Source organism: Cornus florida, unplaced genomic scaffold (assembly GCF_030987335.1).
Source record: "Cornus florida cultivar Cherokee Brave unplaced genomic scaffold, ASM3098733v1 CherokeeBrave_3.0.0_Hap2_Chr01, whole genome shotgun sequence".
In the NCBI taxonomy this organism is placed as follows: domain Eukaryota; kingdom Viridiplantae; phylum Streptophyta; class Magnoliopsida; order Cornales; family Cornaceae; genus Cornus; species Cornus florida.
Genome location: NW_026775571.1, coordinates 111,432,293 through 111,449,291, shown reverse-complemented (window position 1 = coordinate 111,449,291; position 16,999 = coordinate 111,432,293). Strand labels below are relative to the sequence as shown.

At 34.3% G+C, this 16,999-nt stretch overlaps 2 protein-coding genes and 1 long non-coding RNA gene across 3 annotated transcripts; 1 reads left to right on the top strand and 2 right to left on the bottom strand.

Moving 5' to 3' along the window:
• The first annotated feature begins 313 nt into the window (after positions 1 to 313).
• Positions 314 to 7,529, top strand: LOC132314040 (dammarenediol II synthase-like). Its single transcript, XM_059812963.1, has 19 exons — positions 314 to 459; positions 2,409 to 2,657; positions 2,812 to 2,997; positions 3,340 to 3,429; positions 3,517 to 3,711; positions 3,987 to 4,071; positions 4,399 to 4,565; positions 4,700 to 4,888; positions 4,991 to 5,104; positions 5,191 to 5,310; positions 5,420 to 5,542; positions 5,647 to 5,745; positions 5,885 to 5,944; positions 6,079 to 6,125; positions 6,219 to 6,362; positions 6,451 to 6,628; positions 6,780 to 6,860; positions 6,981 to 7,064; positions 7,190 to 7,529. The coding sequence occupies exons 2-19, from the start codon at positions 2,451 to 2,453 to the stop codon at positions 7,307 to 7,309; spliced, it is 2,289 nt and encodes a 762-aa protein (XP_059668946.1). The 5' UTR covers positions 314 to 459; positions 2,409 to 2,450; the 3' UTR covers positions 7,310 to 7,529.
• Positions 7,215 to 8,357, bottom strand: LOC132314049 (uncharacterized). The gene is made up of 2 exons (XR_009483475.1): positions 8,108 to 8,357; positions 7,215 to 7,918 (listed from the first exon to the last, which is right to left on the bottom strand). It is a non-coding gene; the product is annotated as an uncharacterized LOC132314049 (long non-coding RNA).
• Positions 8,358 to 11,583: 3,226 nt separating this feature from the next.
• Positions 11,584 to 14,097, bottom strand: LOC132314031 (glucan endo-1,3-beta-glucosidase 11-like). Its single transcript, XM_059812955.1, has 3 exons — positions 13,785 to 14,097; positions 12,594 to 13,651; positions 11,584 to 12,268 (listed from the first exon to the last, which is right to left on the bottom strand). Exons 1-3 carry the CDS (start codon positions 13,849 to 13,851, stop codon positions 12,182 to 12,184), a joined length of 1,212 nt encoding a protein of 403 aa, XP_059668938.1. The 5' UTR covers positions 13,852 to 14,097; the 3' UTR covers positions 11,584 to 12,181.
• Between the last annotated feature and the right edge of the window lie 2,902 nt (positions 14,098 to 16,999).

The window sequence follows — 16,999 nt, the reverse complement described above, 5'->3', positions numbered from 1 at the left end:
ACTGGCAATACATAGTGACCGGGCCAGACTTTTGGGTACGTCGAAGAGTAGTGGTGGTATACTACTGGTATAGCATCACTTTTCAATTACTTTATTATATTAATTATTTGTATATACATACATTTGTGTGTAATATATATATACATATCTCTGTATTAGTTCATTATTTTTCAGCCTCCAAAATAGAATGGTAGAGCTGACACACACCGTCTACAAGTTTTTGGTGTTGACTTTCTTTCCGTTTATTTTTTATTTTTTATTTTTATCTGGTAAAATATTCACAATGATGTTCACAACTAAGTCGAGGTCTCACGTTTATATGCTGCCTAGTTGTACCTGTAGGTATATATAACCAGTATTGCTTTTCTTTCCTCAAACCATTATTTTCAACTTCACTGTCCATACCCCTTTTGCTGCACCTCTCATCCTCCTGCAGCTCTACACCACAGCCTGAATCAGGTATCTATCTCTCTTTCTCTCTCTCACACACACACACAAACAAAAATGGTGGTGGCATTGAATTTAGTTTTATAGCAACAAAAAATGTTTCCCAAAACGTTATTTGGAATATTGAATGACAGAGGTCTCACTCTTTCCTCCACAGATTTTGAATCTTTCTAAGATGGTTTAATTTACACACACACACACACACAGAGACACATATATATATATATGTTATTTTCTTTGAGAGGGTTCAATTAAGATTGCATGCATGGTCCTATGAAAACATATTTCAACCTTGTCACATAACGGTTTTTTGTATGCCAAATATGCTACATAAACGGATTTCAAATTTGGCCTTAATATATTTATCTTAACCTAGTGTTTGAACCAAACCAGTTAATATATATCAATCATGTTCTTTTTCTGGGGTTTGATTTCTTGAGAGATTACATTAAAAATGGAAAAGTTTTTTAGAGAAGTCGATCAAATGGATGAAGACAAAGGAATGAAGGTAGCAGGAAATTTCCTGACAGTGATGAGACAAAGTTTTATAGTTTTGACAAGATAAAATAAGTTATGGTCTTTTAGTGAATTTTGAACACCAATCAATATTTATGACCTCCCAAAATCACATAATTTCCATGTTTTTACTCCATCATACCAACTGTTTGAAGCAAGGTTCTCTTATCTATCGCGTGTACTTAGCTTTATATATATATATGGATGTGTATCAGTGTGTGTATGTGTCTGCTCTCTCAAGTGGCTATTGTCAAATAAGGCTGGCTGCCAACTGAATGAAGTGGATATAAGCATGTATTACAAGCTATTCCATTTTGGTGCACAGTATACAGTTCAAGTTCAAGGGTGATCATACAAATCCCAACATATTTCTATGTTGAGATCCGTATCTCTACGCCAAAATGGTTTTTTTTTTTGGCATGAGCTACTAAACTGGGCCTGGGTAGCAGCAACACCTTTACCGAAATAGGTTTTCTATCCCTGGTCCAGCAAAATAAAAGATCATAAATATATATATATATATATATATGTGCGTGTGTGTGTAGTAAAGTTGATTCAAGGTTACTTATGAAAAAGAAAAGAAAAAGGTGATTTATGGTCACAAGGCATTCTTTTTCTTGAATGCATTGCATTGTTATTAGTTGTTTTCTAGGTCGGCTCTCTGCATGTGACATTGCTAGGTTGAGTGTTCTCCTAAATTGGACATGATTTTAATAATTTTAAGTGGGAATGGGTCCTACACCAACATTTAATTTCGTGCACTCCACTTAATTAAACCTTCCCATTCAACCATAAATTGACACTCACCGATACATACATGGATAAAAGTATATAGTCCCAAAATTGGACCAATCACCAAATCACCTTGCACTGGATGGACGGTTTCTTACTTACAGTGATTCAGAGGATGTTGGAAATAAAAATGAAATACGCGACCATGTTTTTCTAGGTCAGTTTTGATTCAAATCAACAATTATCATAAAACTCTCTGACTTTTGTCATGATTATGTAGTCGAAAAACATCCAAGTTAACTAACTGAAAGCGTCCGTTCACGTAGGTTGTTTGTAGTTTTCTTGCAATAATGGATTTGATTAAAAGAGATTGGGTTGGTGTTCAGTGTCCCTTATGTTGGACTTTTTTTGGGTACAAATAATTTTTTTCAGGGATTGTGTGTAAATATATACTAACAAAAAAGATAAAATAAATCGTAATTTATGTGCAATCAATCACACGAAATATCATGTCTATTATAATATTATTTTATTGTATTTTAAGATGATTTTTGTTTTTGTTTTTTCCCTCCACCACAATAATATCACTTTAATAATGGCTACGTGATGCTGTACTTGGTGTGTTATTATTTTTGCCTAAAATGTGCCACACAGTAGCATTACTCATCTTTTCCCCATATAGCTGCCATCTAATTTGGTCCATATCACTGCAGAGGCCTATTGAAGAAACTTGAGTCACTTAGGCTAACAACAGTATGTGGAAGCTCAAGATCGCTGAAGGGCACGGACCATGGTTGTATAGCACCAACAACTTTGTTGGTAGACAAATTTGGGAGTTTGATCCTGAAGCAGGGACGCCAGAGGAGCGTGCCGAAGTTGAGAAAGCTCGAGAGGACTACGTGAGAAGCCGGAAAACTAGAGCTGGAGCTGAACCCTGCGGTGATATTCTAATGCGAATGCAGGTAAACACAAACCTAACTTTATTCATATGGAGAATTTTCTAACAAGTCTTTTACCGGGGAAAAAAATTAGTGCTTTACAAATATAAAGTGAAGTGCTAGAACAGTTTCAACTTTGTTTCTAAATAATTTTCATTGTTTGATCTGCAATTCACAGCTCAAAAAAGAAAGCGGAATTGATCTAAGCATACCACCAGTGAGAATAGGAGACAATGAAGAAATAAGCTATGAAAAAATTACTACTGCTGTGAGAAAAGCTGTTCGATTAAATCGCGCAGTCCAAGCAAAGGATGGACACTGGCCAGCTGAAAATGCAGGACCAATGTTCTTTACGCCTCCCCTGGTATGTACTCAACTCAACTGAAGTCGATCACATAAAGCAGTAAATGCCTCATTCATTCTGAAAGAAAACAGTAATGCTACTCTCACTGCCTAAATTTACTGTATTTTCATAACTTCAAGCACAAGTTGTAGTCATTGAGTTGCCACTGCAATGATCAAACTTCAGCACGTTTAAGCAGTACAAAAGAATTATAAGACAGCAAAATCTATATAAAGAACATATCTCAAGTTTCTCTCTTTTTCCTCTGCTTTCTAGGCAACCACATGAAGCATAACAACAACAGTTGATGATGATTTTTTTATTACATGTTGGGCTAACAGTTGAATTTGTTGCAATCTGCAGCTCATTATCCTACACATCAGTGGGGCAATTAATACTATCCTAACACAAGAGCACAAAAAGGAGTTGATTCGCTACATTTACCTTCATCAAGTACAAATCAAAATCAATCCCATTAATCTTTACAGTAGATTATAAGTGTTTTAACTGTTACCTAAACTAGTAGAATGTTTCATGTAGAACGATGATGGTGGATGGGGATTCTACATAGAGGGCCACAGCACCATGATTGGCTCAGCACTTAGCTACATTGCCTTGCGTTTGCTAGGAGAAGGACCTGATGATGGAGATGGTGCAATTGCAAGAGGCCGTAAATGGATTCTGGATCATGGTGGTGCAACTGGGATACCTTCATGGGGGAAGACTTATCTATCAGTAAGATTAACAAACTCAAACAAGAAACTTCAATAAGATAGATATCTAAATTTGTTGCTATTGAAAGCAAATGAAAGTTTCAAGTCTCATTTGTCTGCAGAAAGTGCGTAAAAATAGTTCCAAGGCTTAAAATTATCTTCTCATTTCCTCAATCCTGTCTGCAGCCAAACAGAACAATTAAGCAAATTAAATTGCAAAATTTTACTAGTATTGAGATTAGTTCAGAACCCTCTTTATGAATTTCTGTTAATATATAGAATCAACTTTGATTGCAGGTGCTTGGAGTGTACGAGTGGGCAGGCTGCAACCCATTGCCCCCTGAATTCTGGCTTTTCCCTTCATTTTTTCCTTATCATCCAGGTAAAGATTAAGAGCATGGACTCGTATGGTTTAGTTTTTTGAAAATAAGAAAATAGAAAATTATAAAGGACTCTTATATATTTTTTTAAAAAAAAAGGCCATTTTTTAATTGAGATTTCACAAAACTACCAACTAAACAATTTTTTGTACTTTTTTCTGATATTCAGTTCTCTGAAAACGTAAAATGCTTCTAAAAAAACTGAAGCAAACATTGCACTATCTTTCTTCTATCTTATTGTTCTTGTATTTGCCCCATTTTTTTATATAGTTTTTTAAGTTGAAAAATTATATTATCCTGGACTCATTTTCTATGCTAATGCTATGCAGCAAAAATGTGGTGTTATTGTCGTACAACTTACATGCCGATGTCGTATCTGTACGGTAGGAAATGGCATGGGCCAATTACGGATCTTGTTAAATCATTGAGACAAGAAATTCACCCCAAGCCATATGATGAGATAGATTGGAACAAAGCACGCCATGACTGTTGTAAGGTTGGTGAAATTAATCTCAAGTGGCTTAGAGAGGCATTCAAACTTAGATTGTAAGCTAACACTTTTGGCAATTCACCTGCTAAAAGTGGGTAACATGACTAAGTTTAATCGAGTCATTGATATATCCAATTCAGGAGGATCTCTACTACCCTCATGCTTTTATACAAGATCTGCTATGGGATACTCTTAATTACGTTAGCGAGCCAGTTATGCAGTGCTGGCCCTTCTCCAAGATCAGAGAGAGAGCTCAAGAAAAAGCCATAAAGTACATGCGTTATGGAGCAACAGAGAGTAGATACATCACCATAGGATGTGTGGAAAAGGTGAGGAACATTTAGAAATGGGTTAAGCTCTGTTTTTCATCGAGCCAAACTATTCAAATTGTTGATGGCAGAATGAGTCTTAAGCATTGTCATTTTATGCAGAGTTTAACAATGATGGCCTTTTATGCAAATGACCCAAACTGTGACGAGTTCAAGTATCACCTAGCCAGAGTTCCAGATTACTTATGGCTTGCTGAAGATGGAATGAAAATGCAGGTCTGTACACATGCACTGAAATCATGTATTATGCATTTAGTATTTGAAACATTGGCTAATTAACTTGTTACTCAATCAATTTGCAGAGTTTTGGTAGTCAAGTATGGGATAGTACTCTTGCCACTCAAGCACTAATTGCAACTAATATGGTTGAAGAGTATGGGGACTCTCTTAAAAAAGCGCACTTTTACGTGAAAGAATCACAGGTTTCTACCTATTCACACACTTCTATATATAATATTTATATATGTTTCTTCTATACATAGTTTTTAAATTCTTATTGCATTTACTGATATTGAATTACTAAATTTGAAGGTCAAAGAAAATCCAGCTGGGGATTTCAAGAGCATGTATCGTCACTTTACTAAAGGATCATGGACTTTCTCGGATCAAGATCAAGGTTGGGTCGTCTCAGACTGCACAGCCGAAGCATTGAAGGTACTATAGCTTTACATTTTTATTCTTATAGAAGAAATTTATTAGAAATTAAAAAATTCAGTGGTGTAATAAGTTAATAAGCAAACTTTCCTTTTCCTCTGCAGTGTCTCCTATTACTGTCACAAATGCCACCAGAAATTGCTGGAGAGAAACCCCCTGTCGAGCGATTATATGAAGCCGTGAATGTCCTTCTCTACTTACAAGTACATAATACATCTTATACTTGAATTTTTTACTTCAAAGATCAAAAGACAGACTAATTTTTGCAAAATTGTGTTCTATAGGCTGGCAAGCAGTACCATGACTCTAATCCATATTTTCCTTTTTCTCTCTCTTATGTAGAGTCCTCTGAGTGGTGGTTTTGCTATTTGGGAACCCCCAGTCCCACAACCTTACTTACAGGTAATCTATTTCGCATATTGTAATAGCTCACATTATGCACTTCTATTCCGAAAGTTCTCCCAAACAAGCCCTACTTGTTAAAGAAAATTTCTGCTTTGCTAACCCAAAACATATCTTGTTACTTCTTTTCTCAGGTGTTGAATCCTTCAGAACTTTTTGCTGACATTGTTGTTGAGAAGGAGTAAGATTTTATACAACTTTTCTCATCATACCATCGTATAAAAGATTTATATAGCATGGATAGACGATTAACCATGGCTGTTTTGTGGTTTAGGCATGTCGAATGCAGTGCATCTATAATCCAGGCTCTACTGTTATTCAAACGATTACATCCGGGGCATCGGGAGAAAGAAATAGACATAGCCGTTCCAAAAGCGATACAATTTCTTGAAGAGAAACAGTGGCCCGATGGTTCTTGGTAAGCTCGTTTTCTTCAAAAAAATTATGAGGAAATAAAAATGCATAATTGACAATTTGATTTAATATTTATGTCATTATATTGACAGGTATGGGTATTGGGGAATTTGCTTCATCTATGGCACATTCTTTGTGCTGGGAGGGCTACTAGCCGCTGGGAAGACGTATAACAACAATCAGGCAGTTCGTAAGGCTGTCAATTTTTTTCTTTCAACACAAAATGAAGAAGGAGGTTGGGGAGAGGATCTTGAGTCATGCCCAAGCATGGTAAGAGACTTCTAAACTTTGTGGTCAATTATAAGTTGGCTCTAAAGTCTAAACAGCATTACATTTAGAATTTATAGAAGATATAAAACTCCTTCCAATGCGTTCTTTCTATTTTTTTGTCTCCTCTAATTTTAATGTTTGTTTGAAATAGAAATACACACCACTGGAAGGAAATAGAACGAACCTGGTACAAACATCATGGGCAATGCTGGGTCTTCTTCAAAGTGGACAGGTTAGTTTCAAATTTTTTGGTGTTAACAATAAATTCACATATTGTCAAATATTAATTTTCTAATGTCTCCAAAATAAATGATTGATTTATTCTAACCTTTCTTTTTCTCTTACCAACTAGGCTGAGAGAGATCCAACACCTTTACATAAAGCAGCAAAGCTATTGATTAATGCACAGTTGGATGATGGTGACTTTCCACAACAGGTAATTTTGTTCGATATTAGACATTTTTCGTAACCAGAAAAGAAAATTGTAGTTCTTAGGCAAAAACACATTACAGGTCATTTTATTTAAGACTTTAACTAACATTGCTAAATTATCTATGACAGGAAATTACCGGAGTCTACATGAAAAATTGCATGTTGCATTATGCACAATACAGGAACATTTTCCCGATGTGGGCGCTCGGAGAATATCGTAAACGTGTTTTTCCATCCCAAAAACTCTAAATTCAAGTCCAGCATGTAACATATTCACCGGTAGACGGTTCAACAACAGTGTGTGAATGTATGCCTCGATAAGCAAAGATGTATTTCAAATAAGGTGTTCAATAATATTTCAAATGTGGTAGTCCTCTGTATTTTTGTAATTACATGATTAAAAATGTATCATGTATGATGGACCAATAAGTAAAGGTTCTTTTTTCCTAATGAACGAAATGCTTCACAAGGGTCGAGATTGAGAAACAACATCATGTATTAAAAAATATTTGGGTAGTATTATCATAGACATCAATATGGGTATGGGTGTTAAAGGGCAATTCTGATTAAATATGCACATATACATGATATATCACAAAATACTTGCATAGATATATACACAAAAATGGAGAAACATATAAATTGATCAGGAACTATTAGAAATTAAGATGCCTAACCATGTCAATAATAGCATATTGATATAGCCCAATTTAGAACAATTCATTCAAACAAACTTACGCAGCTAGAGAATAAAAATATTTCTTTACCTCATTCACGATGCATTAAATTCCTCCATTTTAAAGCACTAAACCTCTCCTTCTTTCCTCCAATCGCTCCTCCACCTCACTCATCAAAACCCTATATACCAATCAAATCAATTAACAATTCAATCCAATTGCATCTATTTACAATGTGTGTATATATATGTATGTGTAAGTATTTTTATGCATCATTACTGGCATTCCCGTTTTTATCTTTTAGTTCACCAAAAAAAAAAATAATAATAAACACTATATGGATAGAGATAAAATATCTTTACAAAAATACCTAAAATTTAGCAGAATATCCGAGGTATTTGGAATTAGAATTGTGACGAAATCTTATGATTGAGCTTCAGGCCTGCGATCGCTACTGCATCTATCAAGGCTCTCCCAGAGAGAGAAAGTGAGGGACTTTTGGAGAGAGAGAGAGTGAGGGACTTTTTAACCTTACCATGTTTCTTTATTTTAGGAATCAATGAATAAACCTACCCCGTTCGACTAACGGGACACTTCGATAGTTCGATAAGGTACTTTCTTTAGGGCTTTTTAGGCGCTTTGGTTTTCACTAAAATAAAAGTAGTATTTTTACTGCAGGGGTATTTTGAAAAAAATTTGAAACACGTTTCCAAACGATTTTTTTGTGTCGTCCGTATTACGCAAAAACGATTTTTTTGTGTCGTCCGTATTACGCAAAAATAGATGTAGGGGTGTTGTTACTTTTATGATTTTGGGCCATGAATACGTTAAAATAAGAAAAAATAATTTTTTGATATTTTAGTTTTGTGTCACTGTTCACGAAAGTGTTTGAATACTATGTAAAATAAAACAAGACCACATTAAACATACTTTTGTTACCAAAATCGACACTGTAATAACCCAAAAACAAAAATAGAAGAAACAAAACGCACGCCAAACAAGATCTTATAAATCAACACACCACGAAGACTCTCAAATATTTGATGAATACATTTCAAAAACTTGGTCAAATAACACAGCATACACTTTTGTCTTGTATAAAACAAACATGGTCTTACATATAATTTTATGAAGATACATCAAAGTTATATTTATCATGTTCATGTCTTACTTTAAAAAAAAAAAATTAAAATCTCTATGCCTTTGTAATTGTACTTGTACTAGTCAGTTGGTAGAACATACAAAGACTAATCTTTTATTCATAAGGCTTATTACATCAAATCTAATAACACAAAATCAAATAACACTAATCATATTGAACTATTTAAACTTCGATTTCTTTTTCTAGCAAAATTCCCTCAAGCTTCTACTTCGAATTTAATACATTGCAAATTGAGCATGGCTTGAGCTTTAACACTATATAAAATCAATCAAACCTCTAAAACGGTGTGCAGAGCGTGAACAAAATGTGTGTGTGAGTAAATATTTGATTGTGTTTATGCAAAGTATATATATATATATATATATATATATATATATATATAGTGTGTGTGTGTGTGTGTGTGTATAGATATGAAAAGAAGTGGGCTTGGCATATTTTTTTTTTGTATGTTGGCCCAATAAAGGACAACACTTTGGGCTTTTCAACCGATTACAAATGAAGTCCTAACCACAATCTTTTACTTTTTAGAATATGTTTTCATCCGAATTAAACCAATCCACATATCTCAAGCAGTCTACATTTCAGGTTTGTTACTATCAATTAACTTTCCAAGTCTATCAGAGATCAAACCCCAATTTCTACCCAAAAGCAATAAAAAAGAAAAAGTAATCCATTCAATATAACTGTAGAAAAACTTCCATGAAAGTTTATTGCTATGCAAAAGCATCTTTCTCAGATTATGCCAATTCAAGGTATCCCTAAAAGGAAAAGAGTCTAATCATTATCCCTGAACAGAATGGGAGGATAACAAAACCATTAATCCACTCTTATTTAATTTAATTCCTTATACCAAGGTAAAATTGGCCCACCCACAAGCTTCCTTATTTTCTTAATTGCCCATTTAAAAATCAGTATTGGGTGAATTGTATACAAATACATATTTAGAATAATGATTCAACCTTATACCCATGCCATGCAGGACGGTAGAATTAGCCACGAAGAAATGCTATTCGAGCCATGGTTTGTAGTATGGTCATGATTGCGGTGTAACGAATTCGGATAAAGTTTGTGTAAACTGGTCGATAAGAATTGCATATTGAATTTGAAAAGAGTCGTGTATCAGACTATACGACAAATCATGATTCAAATAAAGTTGAAAATTAAAAAATACAAACTCTACTTGGATTCTACAATGACAAGTATTATGATAAGATTGTTCAATTGTGACTGGATGGTCATGAATTCAGAACAAGAAAACAGTTTCTTTATATGCGAAGGTAAAATTTTATCTTTTCATTTAACCCTTTTTAGACTCCACAATGATAAAAGTACCGTGCACTGAGTTTGTCCATTACTACTGTTCTATGACGAACATGTAGCAAATTTTCAAAAGCTCCAGAGGATGACAAGAGAAACTCAGATAAGCAACTGAAAAACTCAAAAGAGAATCTTTCAAGGATGACAGGTTGATTTCATGTTTGATTAATAATAAATTAACAAGCATGTATGAACAAACATATATTCTCTTATCATATCAAACATTGATTAATACAAGGATAATAAACACTTAGTCACATATCAAACCCATGAATCTCCAAAAAAAATTAAAATAATATGTATGAAACTTTGTGGTCTAGCTAGTCATACTTTGCTGTGTGCGTGTCAATTTGTCAAAGACACATGGTGATGGTGGTATACGTGTAAAATGGGACATCTGATTTGGTGGCAAAAAGCAACCAAATCGCCGAGCTACAACAATAGTCTACTACACACAATAGATATAGATATAGATCTCCATATACTGTGAGTGGGTCCAATTTGATTGTTGGGCTGCATGTGCACCACGTCAGTTGATGTGGGAAAGATAGACCACCCAAGGCTGGGCTGACATGTCCGTGGGCCCATTTCTGCCCGCAAAATCTAAAGCTCCTTTCAAAAAGAATGCCACTGGGTGGCCAATGCTGACGGTTATGTCAAGGGAATAAAGCTGGACGGCCCAATTTCCCATTCCAAAGATTAAAGAGAGAGAGAGAGAGAGAGAGAGAGAAAACGTAGCCTCATCAACTTTTGCATGCATATTGGTTTACATTATCCTTAGTTTTATATATAATTTATATATATATATATATATATGAATGTATATATTGATTGATAGACAAAGTCACAGTCGACAATAGGGAATCTTGAAAGAAAGCAATTCCTTAAGAAATTAATGTTTGTTGGTTAAAGCAGGTTTCAACTGTTGGGATAAAATATGTCCCAACATTAATGATTTTATTTACGAATTCAAACCATTAATTAATTACAGAGGAAAATCTAAGTTAAACAGCAACTCTAATCGATCACAAGTTCAATGTACAATCGAGTGCTCATGAAAATTCAACATATATATATACATTGGATATAGAATTAGTTTCATTTGGAGAATCCATTGAACGAACATAATTACTTAATAGTTACAACTGGATTTTCATTACAATATTGACTTGCATTTGTCACAATATTCGCAAATTAATTATTGTGATGCTTGCAAAGAATAGACTCACATAAATCTATTATTATAGGACAAGCAATGGTCGACTTGATGTTTCAACCAATCAGAAGATTGTTAAGAAATTCTTCTATCCTTTACTTTATTCAGCTATCTATTTATAGATTTGTGTATATAAGTTGTATATATGGAGTTTGTCTTCTTTATAACACAATGTTTCTTTATTACAATTATCAGACGTAACAATCTAACCGAGAATGCTAAGTGAAGATTTTTATCTCTTCGAAAGTAGTTAACTTCTAATATTGCAAAAAAACAGAATAACCTTACAACAGTGTTCTCGTGATAATTCATACATAAGAAAGAACATTGATACAAACTTAAATTCTAGAAGATAAAGGTAAATTGAGAAATAAATTTTCAACTACATCTTTGATCAGTGAGACAGGCGGGATTGTAATATATATAATGCTTTTGTCTCATCTCTACCAAAAAATAGGTTCATCTTCTGATTGATCGAGACTGTTGGCTAGCTTGAAGAGTAGTACTGTGATTCATGATCGATGTGGTCCGCATACGAAATTGTAACCATTAGATGGTGAGAATGACCCCTCAAAGTCTGATGGGAAAGTACAATATCACCCCCCCACCCCCTCAACACAGGGAATGTTTTCTTTTTTTAGGTGTAAGCAATTTGCATGCAATAATGCAAATAGACCCCAAAAGAGAAACCAACCCCATTTGATCACTTGCCCAAAAAGTCATATTTACAGAAATACCCCAGTTGATCATTAATATGGTCTTCTCATTAAAACTTGTAAAGCAGCCAAATACACAACCATCCAGTACACCAAGCTTTGATATCCCATCTTTGCTACCTGTTTTAACAATAAATAACATATACGTACACAAAAAAAAAGAAAAAAGAAAAAAGAAAAAAAAGAAATTAAGAAGAATACAAGAATCAGATCAATCTTCCACAATAATAGCATATAATAATAACCCATGAACTATACACCATTCTTCTAAAAAAATTACAAGAAACATATAACCTTTAATAATATACAATTGTACATATATACACTTTTCCCTTTGCCACAATTGCCTACCCTTTTTTTTTTTTTTTTTTTTTTTTTTGATAATTTGGTTTATGGTATAGCCAAGAGAGCTTTGGGTAGAATAGAAGAAGACCTATGGTTTTACCTCATGAGTGGCAGAGGAAGTGAGAGAAATCGAAGCTGTCGAGGTTGACGAAGTAGTACTGGACAAAGCCATAAGTCCCACATTGTAAGCCATGGTGCCGTCTGGTTGATATAGACCATAGTTCCTCTCCGAAGTTTTTCCGGTCTTCAAGTTCTCATTGAACAAAGCAAACAAATAAACTTCTAGTCTCATGGTAGGCCTCAAAGGTGTACCTTCACCTCGTAATTGCCTTCGCAACAAATTCCGGTTATAGGCCGCTGCATGTTCAATGGTTGCACCAATTTCATCAGGGTCACCTTTGGATGGCCACCCTGTCTCAGAAACCCTAACTTCCAACCCTCCAAAACCCATTCTAGCCATAGCAAATACAACTGCATCTACCATTGCATATAACATGTTGTCATAGTGTAGTTTAGTGTAAGGGTCAACCATTCCTGAATTAGGGTTAAAAAGGACATAGTCTAAAGGAATCTTGTTAGGATCACCTTGGTAAGCAAAATAAGGGTATGCATTGATAAAAAAGGGTGATTTAGTACTTTGCAGGAACTGCAAAACCTGCGGCATTATTCCGGCGAGCTCGGACCTGAAAGTTCCGGCCGAAGGCGGGTACGATTCCCCCAGCACTGCAAGAGAATTTGGACTAGAAACATGAATTTGCTGATCTAGTCCTAGTTGAACTAGGGCGCCATGAATGCTGACCATGGCTGGTACAAGATTGGAAATTTCCGTTATGTCCCCGCCGGTGAAGAGCTCGTTGCCCACCGCTATTCCGGTGATCTTCGTGGCCGGAATATATGGCTTTATGTGGGTATTAACCCACTGAAGAGCTTGTTGTGGATCCCTTAGAACATTTAACATCGCATTTTCGACTGTCACAATGAGGTCCACTCCAGAGTTGGCGAATGCCGTCAAAACTCGAGGATTTGTGTCGTAAATTCTGGCCTTTGTGAGCTTCAGCGATTGTAGGAGTTCAAGAACTTTATCAGGTTGTGGTAAATTGTTGCTAACTTGGCCATAGTTGATGCCAAGAGATTCAACTCCTCGTAGATTACTAAAACCTGAAAATGAAAATTAAAATTAAAATTGTTAAAAAAAAAAAAATGAAAAGGAAAATTATTAAAGTCCAAAGAACAACAAATAAGGACTAAGGAATTAATTAAGTATGCATATATAGAGAAAGAGGTATAGTACCTGAGAAATATACAGAAAATATAAGAAGAATATTTAACATGGCAATTCTGCTAAAAAATGTTGCCATGAAGAGAGAGAGAGAGAGAGAGAGATTCTACAAATTCCTAGCTAATTAGAGAGAGAGAGAGGGAGAGAGAGAGAGAGAGAGAGAGGGGTGGAAGAGAGAATGATAGGAGGGAAGGGATATATATAAATACAAGTGTAGTATATGTTTGTGAATTCCTTTCTTTGCTTGTTTGGAAATTGCCTTGCCTTGTTGCCAATGGTTGGTTTTGGCACCTACCTCTTATCGTTTTAAATGACTAGCTACTTGGCTTTCTATTTCCTCTTCCTCACAAGACTTTTCAAGGACGCCAGTTTTTTATATGCCCCCGACCCTTTCTTCACCCAAAAGAAAAGGCAAATCTCCATTAAGCTTACATGGTGATTAAAATAATGGGATAATGAAAGTGCATTCACAAAGATTAGGCTGGTGTAGCTTTGTTAATTATCAACCGTAAAAGATATATATGTCACTCCACTCAAATTAATCTATACTGTAGGAGTGTGTATACCGAAAAGGAAAGAAAATTGATGTAAGGGAGTTGTACTTTGCCTTCTTCACTACTTTTGCTTCTTTTTTTTTTCCTTTTTTTTTTTAAATATAAATATTTATTTATATATTTCGTATTAATCAGCATTGACATTTAAGCTATTAGACAATGAATCAACAATGCATGTCAGTCTCCAACTATCCAATCCTACTTTGGGCCTTTGGTTATTTTGAGCCGAATAAATTTGCCCTGCCCATGTGCACACCATCATCCTACTTTTTGCTAGAAAACCAATTTCATACCGGGTCACAAATGCAGTCCATATATGAAAGAGAATCTAGATCATCATGAGAGAGAAACAATGATAAATTTTTTTAAAAGGAAAAAAAGAAGATATCAACATGAGACATTGGTGATTAATTCTAAAAGTACTTGTAGTTAATCATAAATAAATAGTTACCATAGTGACAAACCATCTTCATTATATTTGACAGCATGGTAGGATTGTAATGAAACAAGAAATTAGGAGTGATTTGGCCATTCGCAAAAAGTTGTGTGCATACTTTTTGATAAGGAGACAAACAATGCATGTGTGGCTATGTTGAAATTCAAAGATGAGTCACAATTTGGCCAAAGAGGCAACGAGAGCGAGAGGAAGAGAAAGGGTGTTTGGTAAAGTGGATAAGGAATCCGTGGAAATGAATGTAGAAACGTAAGTGTCCTTATCTCAACTTTCCTTGGTGATGGGCAAAAACATCACATTGTAATTAAAACTTGTATTATGCCGACAAAGTAGTCGTAGTTTTATAGGACCCGTAACCATGATACACATCATTATCCAGTCAATGGAATTTGCATCCCATATGCAAGAAATCAAATTACATTAGCCATCCACAGAACAATTAAATTACAATGCGGCCAATCACTTGAAGTGATTTACTTGTTTAGCCACTTTTATTGTCTGTAAGTCAATATTACATTTTTGTAAAATCAAAGGAAAGAAAATACATGCTTATTGGCCAATCATTTGGTTGTCTGGAAGTCATCAATAATCAATTTTTGTAATTTGGTAGCTATCCCAATCAGATGGAATGTTAAATAATAAAACTTTATTTTCATGTCAATTTTTGTAATTTGGTAGCTATCCCAATCATATGGAATGTTAAATAATAAAACTTTATTTTCATGGTTCATCTGGACAACCTATTTCTGTAAACGTTGAAAAATAAATAAATATTTATATGTTGTCTATTAAATACACAGTTTAAGCAGCCGAGGGAAAAAAAACCTTTTTTTTTTTTCATTTGTGTGTGTGTGTGTGTGAAAAAGCATAAATCACAAAGCAAAAAAACATAAAACATAAAATTTCTATTTTTTTATTTTTTTATTTTATGATTACGGATTATTGACGACGAAATATATGGTCATTTATTAAAAGCTGCACTAAAATTTATGTCGACCATTAGGGGCGCTGGAGAAGTCTGAATTTTCTTCCCACACCGTAGTGTTTTAAGTCTCATACAATGACAATTGAAGATTCGAAGTTGAACTTAAAATATTCTGGCAATTGACCTGAACGCGATGGCTTATCAGAAATCCCACCCTATGAATCAGTCAATTTTTTTTTTCTTGGATTTACAGAAAGAAACAATTTGTGTAACATATTAATTTGTCGGGAATTAATATTGAAATCAGTCAAATTTTTTTTCTTTGATTTACAAAAAGAAACAGTTTTTGTAAAATATTAATTTGTCGGGAATGAATATTGAAATCAGTCAATTTTTTTCCTTTGATTTACAGAAAGAAACAGTTTGTGTAACATATTAATTTGTTGGGAATGCATATTGAATACTAACTTGCAGCATTTTGTTACCACCACAGGACTTGTTTGGAAGCATCTTGATGATGGCATGGCGGTCATGGAGGGAGCTAATTTAGGCCAGGCTTGTGCCTTCAGCTTTTAAAAATTTATATTTCTATATAGAAAAATTCTTTAGGTCCTCATCAGTGAGAGGATATTCTTTCATTCATCTTCATTACTGATGTGGACCACTAATAAATGAACTCATTCTCTTTAATTATATGAAGAAAAAAAAAATAAAAAAATAAAGAGACAAATAATAATATTGATAAGTGTGTACTCTAGTATGTATAATTTTGTAACTAAAGATGTGCTGCACCATCACTGATTTGGTAATTAAAGACAATGTGTCCATTTATTGTGAGGACCTAAGTATTATCATTATATATATATATATATATATTAAGTTTGCAAAATTTTAAAATTGTCCTCCTCAATTTTTGTTTATTAGGTCATTGAACATAATTTCTGGCTCTATCCCTGATGGCAGTTGTATATAGTGAAGTTACACCAGTTGTATATGGTGAAGTTGTTGGAAACTAGTTATGAAAACTAGTGTTTCCAAATATGAATGAAACTTGTTTGCAATTAATTTATAGTTGGTGTCTATGTGTATTTAGACTACAACGTGAATTTCTTAGTATAAAGGTTACATGTAAAGTCCGAAATTCAGGTTATTTAACATAACCTTTACCGATTCTATACCGTGCTCTTAATGTTTAATGTGGTTATGTATTGATTAGAAATGGTTAATAAACTGTAAGAATGCACCGGATTATAATACACGCGTGAATGAGTGTGTTGGTTGAAAAGGTACAATC